Source organism: Pogoniulus pusillus, chromosome 37 (assembly GCF_015220805.1).
Source record: "Pogoniulus pusillus isolate bPogPus1 chromosome 37, bPogPus1.pri, whole genome shotgun sequence".
In the NCBI taxonomy this organism is placed as follows: Eukaryota; Metazoa; Chordata; class Aves; order Piciformes; family Lybiidae; genus Pogoniulus; species Pogoniulus pusillus.
The window spans coordinates 1,991,136-2,010,911 of record NC_087300.1 but is presented as its reverse complement, the minus strand read 5'-3'; the positions used below and the strand labels follow the sequence as shown (position 1 = coordinate 2,010,911).

At 55.7% G+C, this 19,776-nt stretch overlaps 1 protein-coding gene across 26 annotated transcripts in view; it reads left to right on the top strand.

The window, feature by feature from the left end:
- The window catches only part of MACF1 (microtubule actin crosslinking factor 1), a 189,311-nt gene that overhangs the window by 106,178 nt on the left and 63,357 nt on the right, over positions 1-19,776 (top strand). For all 26 annotated transcript variants that reach the window (XM_064172710.1, XM_064172704.1, XM_064172706.1 and 23 more), the window contains 10 exons: positions 562-879; positions 2,101-2,267; positions 4,087-4,243; positions 4,969-5,086; positions 7,444-7,506; positions 8,253-8,494; positions 8,956-9,085; positions 10,969-11,168; positions 12,145-12,640; positions 13,857-15,328. In XM_064172710.1, the coding sequence (XP_064028780.1) occupies positions 562-879; positions 2,101-2,267; positions 4,087-4,243; positions 4,969-5,086; positions 7,444-7,506; positions 8,253-8,494; positions 8,956-9,085; positions 10,969-11,168; positions 12,145-12,640; positions 13,857-15,328 (3,363 nt within the window). The remainder of the gene's footprint in view (positions 1-561; positions 880-2,100; positions 2,268-4,086; positions 4,244-4,968; positions 5,087-7,443; positions 7,507-8,252; positions 8,495-8,955; positions 9,086-10,968; positions 11,169-12,144; positions 12,641-13,856; positions 15,329-19,776) is intronic.

Below are 19,776 nucleotides of genomic sequence, written 5' to 3'. Positions count from 1 at the left end.
CCTGGAGAAGAGCAGCCCCAGAGGGGATCAATGCTCAGCAAGAGCTAAAGGGTGGGGGACAAGAGGATGGGGTCAGACTTCTCAGTGGTGCCCAGAGGCAACAGGCAGAAACTAGAACCCAGGAGGTTCCATCTGAAGAGGAGGAGAAACTTCTTTGGTGTGAGGGTGTTGGAGGCCTGGAGCAGGCTGCCCAGAGAGGCTGTGGAGTCTCCCTCTCTGGAGAGCTTCCAACCCTCCCTGGTCATTGTGATCCTGGGCGAGCTGCTGTGAGTGCCCCTGCTGGAGCTGGGGGAGAGGGTTGGACTGGATGATCTCCAGAGGTCCCTTCCAACTCCTGCCATTCTGTGACTGCTCTTTGCTAACAAGCAGGGCTTGGAAAGCTGATGCCAGGGAAGGGCAGAGCAGGTTGGGGAGATGAGAAAGGGAAAATTGGGATAAAAAAACTGATTTCTCTTTTTTTGAGGGTTCCCAAGGGTGGCTCAGCCTCTTCACAGCAGTTCAGTTTTGCTCAGGAGCTTTCCTGGCCCAAACAGCAGCCTTTTGTCTGTGTGCTCCCCACAGAAGCTGAAGCAGGACATTGCCAGGCAGAAGAGCTGCCTGGAAGCCACCCGGGAGATGGTGAAGCGCTTCATGGAGGCAGCCGACAGCCCCACGGCCTCTGCCCTGCAGGGCAAGCTGGCAGAGGTGACAGAGCGCTTTGGCAGGCTGTGCCAGCAGCAGCAGGACAGGGAGGACACGCTGAAGGGTCTCCTCCCCAAGGTGGAGCACTACGAGCAGCTCTGGGAGCAGCTGCAGCAGTTCACCGAGAGCAGGGCGCGGCTGCTGGCTGCCGGCAACCAGCCCGACAGGGACATCGCTGCCTTCTCCCAGCACATCCAGGTGAGGGGAGGAGCTCTCCATCTGCTTTGGGGGTCTGCAGCAGAGCTGTTCTAGAGTGCTTTGGTCTGGGGAACAGTCCCCCCAATTCCCTCCCAGGATGGCAGGATCTGCAGGACCTATGCTGGAGCTCCCCAGTTGCAGAGGGACAGTGATCTGCTGGGGAGACACCAGGGGAGGGCAATGAGGATGATGAGGGGAGTGGAGCACTGCCTGAGGAGGAGAGGCTGAGGGCCCTGGGGCTGCTGAGTCTGGAGAGGAGAAGACTGAGAAGGGATTGAACCAATGTCTGTAACTCTCTGAGGGCTGCGGGTCAGGAGAGGGGGACAGGCTCTGCTCACTGCTCCCTGGGACAGGACAAGGAGCAGTGGATGGAAGCTGCAGCACAGGAGGTTCCAGCTCAGCACAAGGGAGAACTTCTCGACTGGAAGGGTCCCAGAGCCCTGGCACAGGCTGCCCAGAGAGGCTGTGGAGTCTCCTTGTGTGGAGCCTTTGCAGGCCTGTGTGGATGTGTTCCTGTGTGCCCAGAGCTCGATTGTGTGGTGCTGCTCTGGCAGGGAGGTTGGACCTGATGATCTCTTTGGGTCCCTTCCAACCCCTGACATCCTGTGATGCTGTGATCCTGTGCAGCAGCAGTGGACAGCATGGTGGCATCTCCCTGGAGCCAGGCTGGGCTTTGGAAGGGATCTCCAGCCAGGCTCTGTGGGGCCAGACCAAATATAGCAAAGTTTTACCAGTTAAACCTCGCAGGGGTTCATGCAGCAAACACTCTGCTGGCAGGAGGAGCAGTGCAGGATGTGACAAAGCCCTCAGAGATGCTGTGGGCCATGGTGACCACTCATGGCTGCACAGGATTCCTCCTCCTGGCTTCTTACAAGTGCTCTGCTTGGTTTGACCAAAGCCTCAGGAATGCTCTGAGCTGGAATGAAACTAGACACTTGTGCTGGGGAGGGTTGATCTGGCTTGGTCTGGAGTCCAGCATCCCCCAGCGTGGCCTTACAGCAGCAGCAGGGCAGGTGGGACTTGCTCTTGCAGCTGCTTGAGGTATTTGCTGAGTCAGAGCTAGAGAAGCAGGTGGGACAGAGCCACCCATGGCCTCTGGGTTTGGTGCTGGTGCAATTCATGGTGCTGCCCATGGAGGGTCTCTCCAGCATGCCAGGACATTCCAAGTTCACCCTCTCTGCCTCAGTCTGCACGGTCAGCATCACTCTTTGCTCTTGGCAGGAGCTGAATTCAGAGCTGAAGCAACACCAGGAGGACCTGACCACCTTGGAACACCTGGCTGCAGATCTGGGCTCCTGTGGCTTTGCTCCCAGCACTTCCCAGCATCAGGAGAAGCTGCAGAGCCTGAAGAAAGACTTCCTGCAGCTGCAGAAGGTGGCAAAAGAAAGGTGAGTGCCAGGGCTCCTGCTGCTCCCTGGGGTGATTCGTAGGTGATAGAATGGTTTGGGTTAGGAGAGACCTTAAAGCTCATCCAGTTCCACGAGCAGGGACACCTCCACTTGCCCAGGTTGTCCAAGGCCTCATCCAACCTGATCCTGAACACCTCCAGGGAGGTTGTGGAGCACAGAATCCACATCTCCAGGGAGGTTGTGGAGCACAGAATGTGATCAAAGATCACATTGGGTGCTTCTGTGCTCCACAACCTCCCTGGGCAACCTTGTGCCAGTGCCTCCCCACCCTGTAAATGCTGAGATGAGTTTGGCTTCTTAATCAGATCAAGACCCTGTGGAGATCTCCTTTCCATGGTAGGGGGCAGGGCAGGAGTGATCCCTTCCTGCCTGCCTGCTGCCAGCCCAGCAGAGGCAGCTTGCTGCAGCTGACACTTTATATAAAGCCTTAGCTGGAGGCGTTGTGAAACATTCCTGAAGCTGCCAGGCCTGGATCCTGCCTTTCCCAACTCGTGGGCAGTCACAGTTCCAGCCTGGAGCATCTTGCTAGAGGCCAGCAAGGGTGGAGGGGAAGGAGCAGGAGCCTGCCCCAGGCGTTTGCTCTCCAGGAGGGGTCCCAACAAAGCAGCCTGGCCCCAGAGTCTCCCCAAAAAGTGGGGGGGATAAAGGAGAACTGCATCAGGAGCCTGAGCTTGGGTGGGCCATGGCAGCTTGAGCAAGGGACACTAAAAATGGGGGTTACAATGATGATGGGAAAGCTGAAAGCCTTCTGCTGTGAGGCCAGGTTGAGACAGTTGGGCTTGTTCAACTTGGGGAAGAGAAGGCTCCAGGGAAGACCTTCTGGAGGCCTTTCAGGACTGAAAAATAGGATAAGAAAGTTTGGGAGAGATTTCTTTTGAGCAGGGCCTGTTGTGACAGGACAAGGAGGGATGGTTGGAAACTGAAAGAGGGAGATTCAGACTGGGGAGAAGGATGAAATCTTTTACAGAGGTGGGAGCTGCCCCATCCCTGGAACCATTCCAGGTCAGGTTGTTTGGGGCTCTGAGCAACCTACTCCAGCTGCAGATGTCCCTGCTGGCTGCAGGGGGGTTGGGCTGGGTGACCTCTAAAGGTCCCTTCCAGCCCAAACCATTCTGTGGTTCTAAGAGCTCAGCTGTGTCCCTGGGGATGTGTGTGGGGGGGTCACACCTCCCAGGCTGTACCTCCCAGCTGCACAGAGGGGATGTGGTGGGGACAAGCAGATGAGTCCCCTAACAGTCCCCAGTAACTCAGCAGCACTCAGAGAGCTGCCCCTGGCTGGCCCTGTGCAGGCTGCTCCCAGCTGCACTCAGGGAGGATGAGCCAGAGGGGCCAGTGGCTCCCATCTGGGAGCTGCCTCGTTGCTCTGGGGTGGGCTGAATAGATGTGAGCTGGGGCTGGGGAGCTTGGGGGGCCCAGCCTGGCCTCCCCCAGGCTGCAGCTGGCTGGGGCCAGCATGAATGAGCTCAGTCTTCCCAAAAAAGCTTTGCTTCCCTGGGGACAAAGCCCAGGGCAGGCTGGTGGTGGTGGTCCCATGGCTGCTGACTACCAGAGTGATGCTGGAGTGATCTCAAAAGTGCCAGTGGATGTGGATGGGGGGCAGGGGGGTGGGAAGTAGCAGTGAGGGACAGGCTGGGACATGCACCCTGCTTTGGCTGGCACCGCTTGAGCTGTTCCTAAGCAACGTGGAGTGAGGAGAGTGAAAAAGCAGAGCTGCTGGAGGCACAAGTGGGCTGCATTCAGGGGGGTGATTGGGAGGCAAAGCACGAGCTCTGACTCTCCCAAACCCTTTCACTTGCAGAGAAAAGGATGCAGCCTCCTGCCAGCAGCAACTGGACGAGTTTCGGAAGCTGGTCGGGGCCCTGAGGAAGTGGCTGAGGGAGGCTGAAGGCAAAATGCCAACTGCTGAGAGCTCCCTGGGCACCCAAGAGCTGCACCAGCGCAGGCAGCAGACCCAGGTGGGCACAGGGGGCTGGAACCAGGCTGGCAGCTGCTGTGGAAATGCTGGAATGTGGAGGAAGCAGAGTTCTGGGAGGTGTTTTATGGTCTTGGGAATTCCAGCCTCCCCTTCATGGTCTTGGGAATCCTGGGCTCCCCTTTTGTGATCCTAGGAATCCTGGGCTCCCTTTTGCAGTCTTGGGAATCCTGAGATGCCCTTTTATGATCCCAGGCTCCCCTCTATGGTCTTAGGCATCCCAGGCTCTCCTTTGTGGTCTCAGGAATCCCAGGCCCCCCTTTATGATCCCAGGAATCCCAGGCCCCCCTTTGTGATCCCAGGAATCCCAGGCTCTCCTCTGTGGTCTCAGGAATCCCAGCCCCCCCTTTATGATCCCAGGAATCCCAGCCCCCCCTTTATGATCCCAGGCATCCCAGGCTCCCCTCTATGGTCCCAGGAATCCTGGGGCTCCTCTCTTCTCGCTGCTGGGCTGCAGCCCCTGGTGTGAATGCCTGTGCTGGTCCCTGGCTTGTGGAGGAGCAGGCAGTGTGGAGGTCTCCTCCAGCAGTCCCTGGTAGTTTCCCTTCCTTCCTCCACCTGCCCTGGGAGTACTTTGGGAGTGGGAGGCCCAAACATGCTCATTTCTCTGAGTGTTTCCCCTTGCTGGCCATGGAAAGTTGGACTCGATGGCTTTGGAAGGTCTCTTCCAACCCAAACCATTCTGTGGTTCTCTGATTCCATGAGCAGGATCTCCTGGTGGAGTGGGAGGGGAAGGGAGCCCAGGTGGAGGAGGTTGGCCGCAGAGGGACCCTCCTGGAGAACCTGATTGTGGAGATCACAGCCCCTGACAGCTCGTCCAAGACAGGTGAGTTGCACTCTGCTCCCAGGGCTGCCTCCTTCCTCAGCCCTCTGCTCTCCCACTGCATCTCCTCTGAGCCTGCCTCGAGCAGAAAAAGGAGCTTAATGCCCCCCCTTAAAAAGCTCAGAGGCCTGTGGTGAGCTGAGCCCCCTGGGGCTTGGCCCTGTGCTCAGGGTGCCCTGGTGGCCACGAGGCCAATGGGAGCCTGGGGGGCATTGAGCAGAGTGTGTCCAGGAGATCAAGGGAGGTTCTCTCTCTGCTCTGTCCTGGTGAGACCCAGTCTTGAGTGCTGCCTTCAGTTTTGGGCTCTCCAGTTTAAGAGGGACAGGAGCTGCTGGAGAGAGCCCAAGGGAGGGCTGTGAGGATGATGAGGGGAGTGGAGCACTGCCTGAGGAGGAGAGGCTGAGGGCCCTGGGGCTGCTTAGTCTGGAGAGGAGAAGCCTGAGAGGGGATTGAATCAATGTCTGTAACTATCTGAGGGCTGGGGGTCAGGAGGGGCGGGGGACAGGCTCTGCTCACTGCTCCCTGGGACAGGACAAGCAGCAGTGGATGGAAGCTGCAGCACAGGAGGTTCCAGCTCAGCACAAGGGAGAACTTCTTGCCTGGAAGGGTCCCAGAGCCCTGGCACAGGCTGCCCAGAGAGGCTGTGGCGTCTCCTTCTGTGGAGCCTTCCCAGGCCTGTCTGGATGTGTTCCTGTGTGCCCTGAGCTGGATGGTATGGTGCTGCTCTGGCAGGGGGATTGGACTGGATGAGCTCCTTGGGCCCCTTCCAACCCCTGACATCTGTGATCCTGTAAGTCACTGCTGCTCATTGCATGGCTGCAGCAGCCCAGTGCTCAAAGCCAGCACCTTGGCTTCATTTGCCTGCAGCATAATGAGCTCTGAATTGCTCCATGCCTGCCATGAGCCCACCCTGGGGATGTGGAGCTCTGCTCAGATGGACCAGGGCAGCTTCAGGCTGCTGCAGTGTGGGGAGCTGAGCTCTCAGACCCACAGGGACAACTGTATACAGCTACCTGAAGGGACACTGTGGAGAGGCTGCTGCTGGGCTCTGCTCACAGCTAATGGGATTCAGGACAAGGGGGAATGGCCTCAAGCTGAGGCTAAGGAGGTTTAGACTGGACACGAGGAAAGAGTTTTTCAGGGAGAGAGTGGTCAGGGACTGGAATGAGCTGCCCTGGGAGGTGCTGGAGCCACCCAGCCTGGCTGTGTTTCAGGGTGGTTTGGCTGTGGTGCTTGAGGCTCTGATTTAAGGTGAATCTTGCAGAGCAGAGTTCTAGGTTGGACTTTGTGACCCTGAGGGGCTTTGCCAGCCTGCATGCTGCTGTGATGCAGTGATTCATGGTGATGTGCTTCAGCCCTCTGAGGCTGGAGAGTTTTAGTCCACCCCCAGGATTTGGGTTTCATGTCTGGATGGAAGGGAGGCCTGGGGATGCTCAGAGGTTTCCTTTTTGGCCTCATGTCTGTGAGGCAGTGAGATGATGTCTGGTTCCTTTGGAAACCAGCTCCAAAGATGTCTGCCAGCTCTTGAGAACGAGCCCTGGGGCTCTGCTCACTGGATCCACAGCCTGGATGGCTCTGTTAGGATTAGCTTGATGAGCACTTCCGTGGGGAACCTCCAAGAGAAGAGGGGAGAAGCTTCTTGTGGGCAACCCACGTGGCCACCCACATGTGGTGACCAAAGCTGCAGCCCCTTACACCTGTGTGAGGTTGAGAATGTGTGGTGAGAAAGAGAGAGATTTAGCCCATGGTGTTCCTGATGGGTTGTGAACATGGCTGTGATGTCTGATGTCCAAGGAGGGGACATGGCCAAGAGTCTCCATGCAGCAAGGTAGGCTTGGGTAGTTTCACAGGATGATAGGGGTTGGAAAGGACCTCCATGGATCATTGAGTCCATCCAGTTTCATCCTGGAAGAAGAGAATGTGGAGGAGTTAATCCCTTCAGGGGAGTTAATCCCTCCAGAGCAGGCATCCAGCAGCCTCACTTGCTGTTACAACTCAAACTCCTGCTCAGGGGTGCAGCTTTGCAGCTGTGGAGATGTGCCCAGGGGTCCTCAATATTCCAGTCCACGTCCCCCATGGTCTCTGGGTGATGCTGACAGAAGTGTCCAACTCCAGGCAGCTTCAGCTCTTCTGCTGTGGTCCAGCAAGGCAAGAGCAGCTCCAGGGCAAGGAGGGGCAAGGGTGTGTGGTGGGGAGGAGAGATCAACTCCACGTGGAGGGCGATTGAGCAGTGCCAGGCAGGTGGGTCCATGGAGATTCCACCTCTACTTGGTGACCAGCATGGTGTGTGTTGTGAAGGAGCCTTCATTCCTTGCTGTCTGCATCCCTGACACCTCTGTCTGTCCATCTCCTCTGCTCAGGTGCCACTCTGCCCGCTCCAGGAGGGTCAGCAGGCAGCGTGAACGGATACCACACGTGCAAAGGTGAGCTTGCTGTGCCCTCTGTGCCAAGGCCACCTTGCCCATCTCCCTGTCCTTTGCTTTTTGGTCTGTGCATCACCATGCATGGGAGATGTCCCAATGTGACACCATCAGCAGCCTCATCACAGGTGAAATGAGCCTTGGGAATTCTCAGCCGTGCCGCAGCCAGCTCCAGGTGCTGATGGAGGGTACAGGGCAAGGCTGAAGGACAGAGAGGGGCAGCTCTGGGGGGGTGCCAGCAGCCAAGCCCCAGTCAGGGGGTGTAAAAAAGAGCTGATAAATAGGAGGTCATTTTAAGGCCTGCAATTACAATTCTTGGTTCTGGGGGATTATGATGGGATCCAACCCTGCAGTTTGAGGAGCACTTTTAATTCCTGCCCCTCAGCTGCTGCTCCTTCGCCGGCCCAGCGAGGTGATAGGAGCACAAAAATGGCTTTGGGTTCTGGTGTCAGGTTCTTCAGTGCTGTGTGAGCAGTGACACTGTGGGCACTGTGGACGGTGACACTGCTCAGCCTGCAGCAGCCTCACAGCCACGGGGGGCGTTGGCTTTGTTTGCAGACTGCCACCAGGCATAAGCAGGGCGGCTGGAAGGGTCTGTCTGGCCTCAGTGGTGCAGGCAGGCAGCAGCCTGGCCTCTTGCTCTTCACACTGAGCTGGTTGTGCCTGCTTGGGGCTAGGTTAGGACAGTCTCAAGTTCAGATGGGCAGCAGGGGCAGAGGTCCTCACCTCCAGCTGCTCTCTGGAAGCAGATCTGACCGAGATCCAGTGCGATGTGTCGGACGTGAGCCGGCAGTACCAGAGCCTCGGCGAGGCGCTGAGGGAGCGCCAGCAGCAGCTCTCAGCCATGCTGGAGAAGATGCAAGAAGTGCAGGAGGAGGCCAGCTCCATGCTGAAGTGGCTGGAGTCGAAGGAACGGACACTGTCGGAGCTGGATGCTTCCTCCTCACCCACCAAGACAGAGACGATGAGAGCCCAGGCTGAGCACAACAAGGTAACCTCTCTCCCAGAGCAAAACACTGCAGAGCTGAGCTTCTGTCCCCGAGGTCCTCAGAGCTGTGCTGTGCTGCAGCAGGGCTAGAAAGAGCAGGAGGATCTGCTCTAGGTTAAAGACAGGCTTTGCCCAGGAGGGATGAGAGGAGCAGGAGCCAATGCACTCTGCTCGACCTCTTTGCTTTTAGCCCTGTTGCTTTCAGCACTTGGCTCAGGGCAAGGAGCTTATCTCCGAGTCCTTGTTGCTGGGTCACTCCAGCTCCTCCTGGAAAGCAATTCCCAGCCTTTCCCTGCTCCTGGAGCCAAGTTAGCTCATGGTGCTGCTGGTGAGATGAAGTGATTTCATTAAAGAGCAAAGGACAGAAAGTGTCCAGCTCCGGCTCGTGGTTGCTGCTTGGCTCCTGCTCGGTCATGTCCTTCTCTTGCCCTCTGTCTGCAGCAGTTCAAATCGTTGTTTTCCAGGCATTTTTGGCTGAGTTGGAACAGAAGTCAGAGAAGATCCAGAAGGTAAAGGAAGCACTTTCTGGCTTGCTGGAGAAATACCCAGATTCTCCAGAAGCAGCCAACTGGAAGAAGATGCAGGAAGACCTGAGTGAGTGCCTGAGGCTTCTGTCTGGAGCCATCAGATTAGATAGAAGTGGGTCAGGGCTGTGAGGCCATTCCAAAGTCACAGCAGAGCAGAGTCACTTCTGATTAAAATGCAGTCAATAGCAAACTTCTCTCCCAGCTGCCTCCTGCACAAGGTGTTCCTGAGCTGAGCTCTGTCATGGTTGATGAGAGCTCTCTGATGGATGCGTGGTTGAAAGATTTGCCTCCTTAAAATGAGTTCATTAAAAAAACAGAAAGGAAGAAAGAGGGGGGAAAAAAAAACCAAAACCAACCCCACATTGGGTTGATTATTTTGATTAAAAGCTTCACTGCTTGATGTAAAATTCTAGTCATTAACAAAGCTATCCTAGGTAATTAATTGTTGACTAAACAGGGCTGTGTGTTTCAGAGGAAGCTCAGAGAATCTCCTCTTTGGTGGAGCAGAGATCTGCTTATGGAGCTCTCCAGCCAGGAGGTCTCATTGTGCTGTGCCTCACACATAGATGGAGTCAGGGATGCTGAGATGGCTCCCCTAGGATCAGCCCAAATCTGGTAGTAGTGACCAGAGCACAGAACTCCTGCTTTCAGGGGGTTATTTGTTGTCTGTGAGCTTTGAGACCACTTAGCCATTAGAAATGGACAAAGGCTTCTTTGATGGAGCAGGGATGTGCTTGTGGAGTTCTCCAGCCAGGAGGCCTCACTGTGCTGTGTGAGGACTGAGACACATGAGAGTATCCTTGTTGATGGAGCAGGGATGTGCTTGTGGAGTTCTCCAGCCAGGAGGCCTCACTGTGCTGTGTGAGGACTGAGACACATGAGAGTATCCTTGTTGATGGAGCAGGGATGTGCTTATGGAGTTCTCCAGCCAGGAGGCCTCACTGTGCTGTGTGAGGACTGAGACACATGAGAGTGTCCTTGTTGATGGAGCAGGGATGTTGAGATGGCTCCCCCAGGGTCAGCCCAGCTCCTGGCAGTGGTGACCAGAGCACAGAAATCCTTCTTGGAAGGGATTAGTTTTTCCCTGTGAGCTTTGAGACCACTTAGCTGTTAGAAGTGGGCAATGGCTTCTTCAATGGAGAGAGCCTGGAGCCCCACATGGGCTGGATGTGGGGCATCAGTGTGCTCCTGCAGCCCAGAAAGCCAACCAGAGTCTGGGCTGCAGCAAGAGCAATGTGGGCAGCAGGGCAAGGGAAGTGATCCTCCCCCTCTGCTCTGCACTGGTGAGACCCCACCTGGAGTACTGCATCCAGCTCTGGAGCCACTATTGCAAGAGGTGTATGGAGGTGCTGGAAGGTGTCCAGAGAAGGGCCAGGAGGATGAGCAGAGGGCTGGAGCTGCTCTGCTGTGAGGAGAGACTGAGGCAGCTGGGGCTGAGAGCTGGAGAGGAGGAGGCTCCAAGGTGACCTTCTTGTGACCTTTCAGTATCTTAAGGAGGCTACAAGAAAGCTGGGGAGGGACCTTTTAGGCTGTCAAGTAGTGATAGGACTGGGGAGGGATGGAACAAAGCTGGAAGTGGGGAGATTCAGCCTGGATGTTAGGAAGAAGTTGTTCAGCATGAGGGTGGTGAGAGCCTGGAATGTGTTGCCCAGGGAGGCAGTGGAAGCCTCACCCCTGGAGGTGTTTAAGGCCAGGCTGGATGAGGCTGTGGGCAATCTGCTCTAGTGTGAGGTGTCCCTGCCCATGGTAGGGGGGATTTGGAACTGGCTGATCCTTGTGGTCCCTTCCATCCCTGACTGATTCTATGGATTGAGAAGCTGAGGAGGGGTTTGCAGCAAGGAAAGCACAGGGGAGGGTGAAAAAACAACCAACAAACAAACCCCCACCCTTCGTGATGGAGGGGTGGGGTGGGTTGGAGCAGGACCACCACCAACACAGCTGGTGCTTCAGACTGCAGGTGGGAAAGAGCCAGCCAGGCGACGGCGGAGCGGCAGCAGAAGCTGGAGGAGTCGGCGAACCAGCTGGCCAGCTTCCAGGCTGCCGAGGGCCAGCTGCGGCCCTGGCTCATGGAGAAGGAGCTGATGATGAGCGTGCTGGGACCCCTCTCCATCGACCCAAACATGCTGAACGCACAGAAGCAGCAGGTCCAGGTGAGCTGGGAGCCGTGCAGGCGGCTCCACGGGCAGGGATGTGCTCGGAGCGGTTTGCCATGGGAGACCTCACGGCTCCTCTCCCAGCTCCTCCAAAGCCTGCTGAGCACAGGCTGCTGTGAGTAACTTGAAATGAGCTCCCTTCCCTGCCTTGGGTTGACTCATCAGTGAATCACTTGGCCCCTCATGGAGGGGGAAATTGCTCTAAACGAGCCCTGTGCTGGTGTTCTGCAGGACATGCTAATGCTGCTCCTCCACCTGCCCTTTCCATGCCTCCTGCTTTCCCAGCCTGACACATCTCTAGCAGCAGAAAATCAGATGCCCCAGTTTGGATAATTAGATTTCCTCCTTCTCTGACATAGAATCATAGGATGATTTGGGTTGGAATGGATCTTAAAATCATCCAGATCCAGCCCTCACTAGCCCAGACTGCTCAAGGCCCCATCCAGCCTGGCCTTGAACACACCTCCAGGGAGGAGGCATCTTCAGCTTCTCTGGGCAACCTGTTCCAGTGTCTCCCCACCCTCACTGTAGAGAACTTCTTCCTAATCTCCAATCTCATTCTCTCCTCTTCTAGCCTCAATCCATCCCCCCTCATTCTGTCACTCTCAGCCCTTGCCAGACATCCCTCCCCAGCTCTCCTGTAGTTTCCTTCAGGTACTGGAAGGCTGCTTTAAGGTCTCCCCGCAGCCTCCTCTTCTCCAGGCTGAACAACTTTAACTCTTGCAGCCTCTAACTGGTTTGTGTTAGGTCACACAGCAGTATCAAAAATCATAGCAAAGCCTGGCAGACTCCTGCCAGCTTTCTAAGTTGCCATGGTGGCAGTCAGTCATGGTCTGCCCAGCCCAATGCCCTCCCACCCCAGGCTTTGCTCCTTCTGGGCTGCATAAAGCCCCTGGAGGTCTGCTTTGTTTTGACTGTGTGTACTTGGAGCTGTCACTTTTATGCAAACATTTTTATGTTATTTCTGTTCCAGTTTATGCTGAAGGAATTTGAAGCTCGTAGACAGCAGCATGAGCAGCTCAACCAGGCAGCTCAGAGCATCCTGACCGGCCCTGGAGATGTTTCTCCGTCCACTAACCAGGTGCGGGAAGAGCTCCAAGGGGTTAACCAGAAGTGGTCTGAGCTCACAGAACGCCTCAACTCCCGCTCCAGCCAGATTGACCAAGCCATAGTCAAGAGCACTCAGTACCAGGAGCTGCTGCAGGGCCTCTCGGAGAAGGTGAAGGCAGTTGGGCAGCGCCTGAGCAGCCAATCTGCCGTCAGCACCCAGCCCGAGGCTGTCAAACAGCAGCTGGAGGAGACCAGCGAGATCCGCTCGGACCTGGAGCAGCTGGAGGAGGAGATCGCAGAGGCTCAGACCCTCTGTGACGACCTCTCTGTCCTGATTGGGGAGCAGTACCTCAAAGATGAGCTAAGGAAGCGTCTGGAGACTGTGGCCCTTCCTCTCAAAGGGCTGGAAGACCTGGCAGGTGAGACAGAGTGGAGAGGCTGCTCAAGAGGTGTCGGGGGCTGAGAGTCATAGGATTGATTGTTTCAGCTGGAGGAGACCTTTAAGCTCATCCAGCCCAAGCTGCTCTAACTCTGCCAAGCCATGGCCCTCAGCACCACAGCTCCATACCTCCAGGGATGGGCATTCAACTCCCTCCTTGGGCAGCCTGTGCCAGTGTTTGAGAACCCTTTCAGCAAACAAGATTCTTCTGATGTCCAACCTCAGCTTGCCCTGGTGCAACCTCAGGCCACTTCCTCTCAAATGTCAAACTCCATCCCTGCTTTTTGTCAAAGGCTTCTCCCATGGTTGGGTGAACAGCAGAGTAAGAATTCCTCATGCAGCCTGGTCTTGAACACTTCCATTCCTCATCCCTGGAGGTGTTTGAGACCAGGCTGGATGAAGCCTTGAGCAACCAGGTCTAGCGGGAGGTGTCCCTGCCCATGTCAGGGGGGTTGGAGCTGGATGATCGTTAGAGTCTCATCCAACTCAAGTCATACTATGATTCCATGAGAAGAATATGGAGTAAAGAATAAGGGATAAAGAATAAGAACAAATAAGAATAGAGAATGAGGATAAAGAATTAGGAGTAAGAATAAAGAATGAGGCATAAGAGAGAGAATAAGGAATAAGGGTTAAGAATAAGGAGTAAGGGTTAAGAATGAGGAATAAGAGGGAGAATAAGGAGTAAGGGTTAGGAATAAGAGTGAGAATAAGGAGTAAGGGTTAAGAATAAGAGTAGGAGGCAAGCACCAGTTACCAGTTTTTAGGCTGCCTTCTGTGGCACCAAGCACAGGAGAGGTCAAACTCAGCCGTAGCTGAGCCTGGAGAGTGAGCAGAAATGTTCAGCCCCACCGCTGTGGCTCTTCACCAAGCCTGCCTGGCGTGCAGCAGCTGTGGCCTGTGCTGTGCTCATGGTTCCTCAGGTCAGGCTGGGCCATGGAGAAGACCCAGTGACCACCCTCAGATCTTGGGGCTGCCCCTTCTGCTTTCTGAGAGGTTGCACTCAGAGAGCGGTCAGGAGGAGGGAGGCTTCAGCTTCATCAGGAGGAAACCCATGAATTGGTGAGGGGAAAGGGCTGGGAGTGCAGTGGAGGCCTCCTTCCTGTTCATCAAAACGCAGTTGGTGCATCTGAGCTGATTCGAGGTAATTGCACTTTGCTTGTTTGGTTTGAGCTCTGATGGTGCTTCCCTTGCAGCCGACCGCATGAACCGGCTGCAGACGGCGCTTGCAAGCTCCCAGCAGTTCCAGCATATGTTTGATGAGCTCAGGACCTGGCTGGATGAGAAACTCTGCCAGCAAGCCCAAAGCCAACCCATTTCTGCGAAGCTGGAGAGGCTGCAAAGCCAGATCCAGGAGCAAGAAGAGTTCCAGAAGAGCCTCAACCAACACAGTGGATCCTACGAGATGATCGTTGCCGAGGGAGAGTCTCTGCTGCTTTCCGTGCAGCCCGGGGAGGAGAGGAGCACCCTGCAGAGCCAGCTGGGCAGCCTCAGAACACACTGGGAGGCGCTCAGCAAGCAGGCTGCCGACAGGCACTCGAAGCTCAAGGACTGCCTGCAGAAGGCTCAGAAGTACCAACGGCACGCAGAGGACCTCCTGCCTTGGGTGGAGGACTGCAAGGCAAAGGTGGCAGAGCTGGAAGTGAGCCTGGATCCGGTGCAGCTGGAGGCGACCCTGCTGAGATCCAAGGCCATGCTGAGCGACGTGGAGAAGCGCCGCTCCCTGCTGGAGATGCTGAACGGTGCTGCCGACGTCCTGATCGACGCCTGCCAGAGCGACGAGGAGGACATCCGGGACGAGAAGGCTGCCATCAACCAGCAGATGGATGCCATCACGGAGGAGCTGCAAGCCAAGACTGGCTCCATCGAGGAAATGTCCCAGAGGCTCAGGGAGTTTCAGGAGAGCTTCAAGAACATCGAGAAGAAGCTGGAAGGGGCAAAGCACCAGCTGGAGATCTACGACGCGCTGGGGCCGCAAGCCTGCAGCAACAAGAACTTGGAGAAGCTGAGGGCGCAGCAAGAGGTGCTGCAGGCCCTGGAGCCACAAGTGGATTATCTGAAGAACTTCACCCGAGGTCTAGTGGAGGATGCTCCAGCTGGGTCTGACTGTTCCCAGCTCTTGAGCCAAGCTGAGGTGGCTCAGCAGGACTTCAAAGCCGTGAAGCAGAAGGTGAACGACTGCTGCACGCTGATGGAAAACAAGCTTGAAGGCATCGGGCAGTTCAGCAGCCGGGTCAGGGAGATGTTCTCTCAGCTGGCAGACCTGGATGATGAGCTGGACAGCATGGGCCCCATTGGGAGGGACTCTGACAGCCTGCAGTCCCAGGCAGAGGACGTCCGCACCTTCCTGGGCAAGCTCCACAGCCTCAAGTCTGACATCGAAGCTTCCGAAAGCGACTGTAAGAAGATGCTGGAGGAGGAAGGGAGCCCTGATTTGTTAGGACTGAAACGTGAGTTGGAGACACTGAGCAAGCAGTGCAGCAAGCTGAAGGAGAGAGGCAGGAACCGCCAGGAGCAGGTGGAGACCACCCTGTCTCGCGTGGAGGACTTCTACAGCAGGCTGAAGGAGCTGACCCAGATGACGACGGCAGCGGAGGAGCATGAAGCCTTGCAGTGGGTGGTGGGAACAGAGGTGGAAACCATCAACCAGCAGCTGGCAGACTTCAAGGTAAGTCCTCGATGATCTCTTTGGGTCCCCTCCAACCCTTGGCATCCTGTGATCTTCTGAGGGTTCTGAAGTGGGGTTTGGTGTTGGAAGCTCTGTCTAGCGTTGTGGTCTCACATGTAGGACCTCTGGTGGCCAAGCCAGCCTGGTTGTGGTGTTTGTTTGCTCTCCTGTCAGCGTTTTTGGTGTGCTGAAATGTCCTTGCTCTGGAGAGGAGAAGATCAGCTGCTGGGCTGGACAGCCTGAGGGGAGAAGGTGCAGGAAGATTTTGTGACTGGGAGGGGAAAGCCCTTTCCATCTTCTCCCTGCGATGAGTAATGTTGGCCTGGGAGGGCCTCCTGGGCTTGTAGAGGTGCTTGGTGATTAGGTTTTGGGTTTGAGTCCATCTGAACTGTGATTTGGCATCATCTGGGAGTCTGGTCCAGATCAAATCACCCTGCAGAGCATCCTGGCCCAGCCTTCTTACTTGTGTCACTTCATCTGCCCCATGTGAGAAGCCTGTAAGGAGAGGCTGAGGGAGCTGGGGGTGTGCAGCCTGCAGCAGAGGAGGCTCAGGGCAGAGCTCATTGCTGTCTGCAGCTGCCTGCAGGGAGGCTGTAGCCAGGTGGAATTGGGCTCTGCTGTCAGGCAGCCAGGGAAAGACCAAGGGGACACAGTCTGAAGCTGTGGCAGGGCAGGTCTAGGCTGGCTGTGAGGAGGAAGTTGTCAGAGAGAGTGATTGGCACTGGACTGGGCTGCCCAGGGAGGTGGTGGAGTGCCCATCTCTGGAGGTGATGAAACCAAGCCTGGATGAGGCACTTAATGCTATGGTCTGGTTGCTTGGCCAGGGCTGGCTGCTAGGTTGAGCTGGCTGAGCTTGGAGCTCTCTTCCCACCTCCTTGATTTGATTGTTCTGTGTATTATGTCCATTTTGGGGTTCTTTGGTACATATAAACCCACAGATAAACTGTGGCACAAGGACAGGGAGGTGGTGGATGTCCCCTCCCTGCAGATGTTCAAGGCCAAGCTGGATGAAGCCTTGAACAATTTGGGCTGGTGGGAGGTGTTCCTGCCCATGGCAGGGAGGTTGGAACTGGATGAGCTTTAAGGTCCCTTCCAACCCAAACCATTCCTTGGATCTGTGGCACAGAGAGGGAGCAAAACCAGACCAAAGCTTTGCTGTGAGCTCTTCATGCTTCCAACAAACATCTGATGGAGACCTTCAAGGCTTGCACAAGATGCTGAGAGAGGGAGGAGCTCAGGGTGTGTTTGGTGGAGTTTTTAGACAGCATTTTGGTGCTGTCCTGCTGTTATGCTCCATTAATTAATGTGATCCTGCTTAGATATTCTCTTGCTGTGAAACTTCCATCCCTGATGTGCTCAGGAGCTGGTGATTGAGCTGATTTACATCTGGCTGCTCGTTTCCTGGTGTTAATGGGGGGTAGGAAAGGGGGGAGACATTTACTTCTCATCTCATGGTTAATTGATCCCAGTTCCACCACTTCATAGCTCTCTAAAACCTATCACCAGGACAAGATAGGTGAGGGTTGGGTTTGGTTGCCTATCCCAAAAGGAATGCAGGGTTCTGCTCTTTGGCCACAACAACCCCAAGCAGCACTACAGGCTGGGGCCAGAGTGGCTGAGAGCAGCCAGGCAGAGAGGGAGCTGGGGGTGCTGGCAGAGAGGAGCTGCAGAGGAGGCAGCAGTGCCCAGGTGGGCAGCAGGACCAATGGCATCCTGGGCTGGCTCAGGAGCAGTGTGGGCAGCAGGACAAGGGAGGTTCTTGTGCCCCTGTGCTCAGCACTGCTCAGGCCACACCTGCAGTGCTGTGTCCAGTTCTGGGCTCCTGAATTGCAGAGAGATGTTGAGGTGCTGGGAGGTGTCCAGAGCAGGGCAGCAAGGCTGGGGAGGGGCCTGGAGCACAGCCCTGTGAGGAGAGGCTGAGGGAGCTGGGGGTGTGCAGCCTGCAGCAGAGGAGGCTCAGGACAGAGCTCATTGCTGCCTGCAGCTGCCTGCAGGGAGGCTGTAGCCAGGTGGGGTTGGGCTCTGCTGCCAGGCAGCCAGGGCCAGAAGAAGGGGACACAGCCTCAAGCTGTGCCAGGGCAGGTCTAGGCTGGGTGTTAGGAGGACGTTCCTGGCAGAGAGAGTGATTGGCATTGGCATGGGCTGCCCAGGGAGGTGGTGGAGTGGCTGTGGCTGGAGGTGTTGAAGCCAAGCCTGGCTGGGGCACTTAGTGCCATGGTGTGGTTGGTTGGGCAGGGCTGGGTGCTAGGTTGGGCTCAGTGAGCTTGGAGCTCTCTTCCTGCCTGCCTGATTCTATGAAAATAGAGCTTGAAGGTGTTGCTCAGGAGGCAAACTCAGATTCTTCTGATGGAGCTGGCGTTGGGCAGTGGTTTGTGTGACAAGTGACAGGACAAGAGGAGATGCCCTCAAGCTGTGCCAAGGGAGGTTCAGGTTGGATATTAGGAAAAATTGCTTCCCAGAAAAGTTTCTCAAGCACTGACACTGGCACAGGGTGGTGGAGTCACCATCCCTGGAGATGCTTAAAAGATGGATGGATGTGGTGCTGAGGGCCATGGTTTTGGTGGGGTGGGGATTGTGAGTTGCCAGATTGAGTTGGACTTGATGATCTCAGAGGTCTCTTCCACCCTCACCCTTGTGCTATGGGAAGGATTCAAATTCATCACTGGACACCACACAGTCACTTGGACCAAAATGTATCCAGAAAGGAATTTCTGCTCCTTAAAACCAGGGCTGCAGACGTGCAGGAGGGAGAGTGGAGCTTGGGAAGAGGCAGGACTCGAGGAGGACTTCTCTTGGTCGCAGCAGGCTTTTGTTTCTCGGTGCTTAGGACAATGTCACAACTTCCTTGGACTGCAGAGAAGCTGCCCATGTGTCTGGGGTGGGGGGAACCAGGGGCAGCTCCTCCTGCTGCCTGGGGTGGTGTGGGGCTGGTGCAGCTGAGCGTGCAGAGGAGGATGGGGGTGGTTGGGCTGGCCAGAAGGTGCCAATGAAGGCAGATATTATGCCTTAAGGCATTCATTTTAATGAACATCTATGCTAATGAGATGCAAATGAGGCGTGGCCCCAGGGCTCCAGGCAAGTTGCCAATGGAGCCCTGACAAAGGTGGGCACTTCTGGACCCATTGTGTCCAGACTTTTAATAAAGAAGATGTATTATTAAAGGCTCTGATGGGGCTGTGAGCAGATGACTTCCAAAGCACCTTACACGTGAAGCTTCCCATCTAGTTTTTCTCTTCCTGCTTGCAGACCCCCCTCAGACTTGCCCCAAAAGGCCACAACCTACAACAAACCCTTAACTTTTGGGGATGTGCTTCCTCTGTCCCCCCACTGCAGCCCTTTCCCAGGTCACAGAGGGACAGATCCCGGCTAGGGGAGTGCTGAGCCCTCCCCTGCTCTATGTGCTCCTCCTGGCTGGGTTTCTCAGAGGCAGGAGGCTGGGAAGCAGCTGCTGGATCTTGTCTGGGGTGGGAGAAGCTTTGTTTGCAGGAGATGTTATGGTTCAGCGAGCTGGTGAGGATGGCAACACCACGGGGCTGAGTCCCTGCCAGCTCCCATGGCCATGGGAAGCCAAGAGAACAATCCAGGGTGCACCTGGCCTTGGGGAGAGTGGAGGGGTGGGGTGGAAGACCAGGTAGGGACAGGTTTGGGGCACCATGTTGTGAGAGGACTGTGAGAAACCAATCTGGAAGAGGCTTGAAGGAGTCACCTAGTTTAGCCCTTAGTTTTCTGGTGATATCAAGTGCAGCTGAAAGGCATTTCTGTGGTCTGGAGCCTGTGCTTATATGGACATCCTGATGGATCACTCCAGATAGAGCTATGCCACAGGAGGAGCAGCACAGGCTTAGCTTATGTTAAGCTGCCAGAGCAGAGGAAACTCATCTTTAACTCCTTGTCTCCAGCATCAGCTTAACCCAAGTGGTTGCCTCACCATTGCTGCCTCTCTGAGGAGCAATTTTTGGTCTTCAAAGTAGAGCCTCACTCTGTTGTGTCTCCATGAGCATCCCAGGGCCAGGCTGGGCTCTTGGGCATGAGGTACAAGCACAGCCTGACCAGCAAGAGCTCCTGGTAGGAGCTTTTCAGGCTGGGACCTTTCTTCCCCCTCCTGTGTCTGTGCTGTCAGCTCAGGTTTCTCAGAGCTTACTCTCATATTAAATTTTAATGACTGGGCTCAAATGAGCTGCAGCTGAAATGTTGCTAAACATAACAGCCAGGGTGATTGAGTTTAGCAAGCAGCAGAACTCCCCAGGTATGGTTGAGAGAGGGAAGGTCACAAGGAGACACAGGGAGGGGTTCTCCATCGTGTGCTCTCCACCACCAGCATCCCCTGAGCTGGAAGATCCTCCCTTAAAACCCTTCCTCCCAGAGCTCACAGAGTGGTTTGGGTGCAAAGGGACCTTAAAGATGATCCAGCTCCAACCCCAAGCACGGGCAGGGACAGCTCCTCCTAG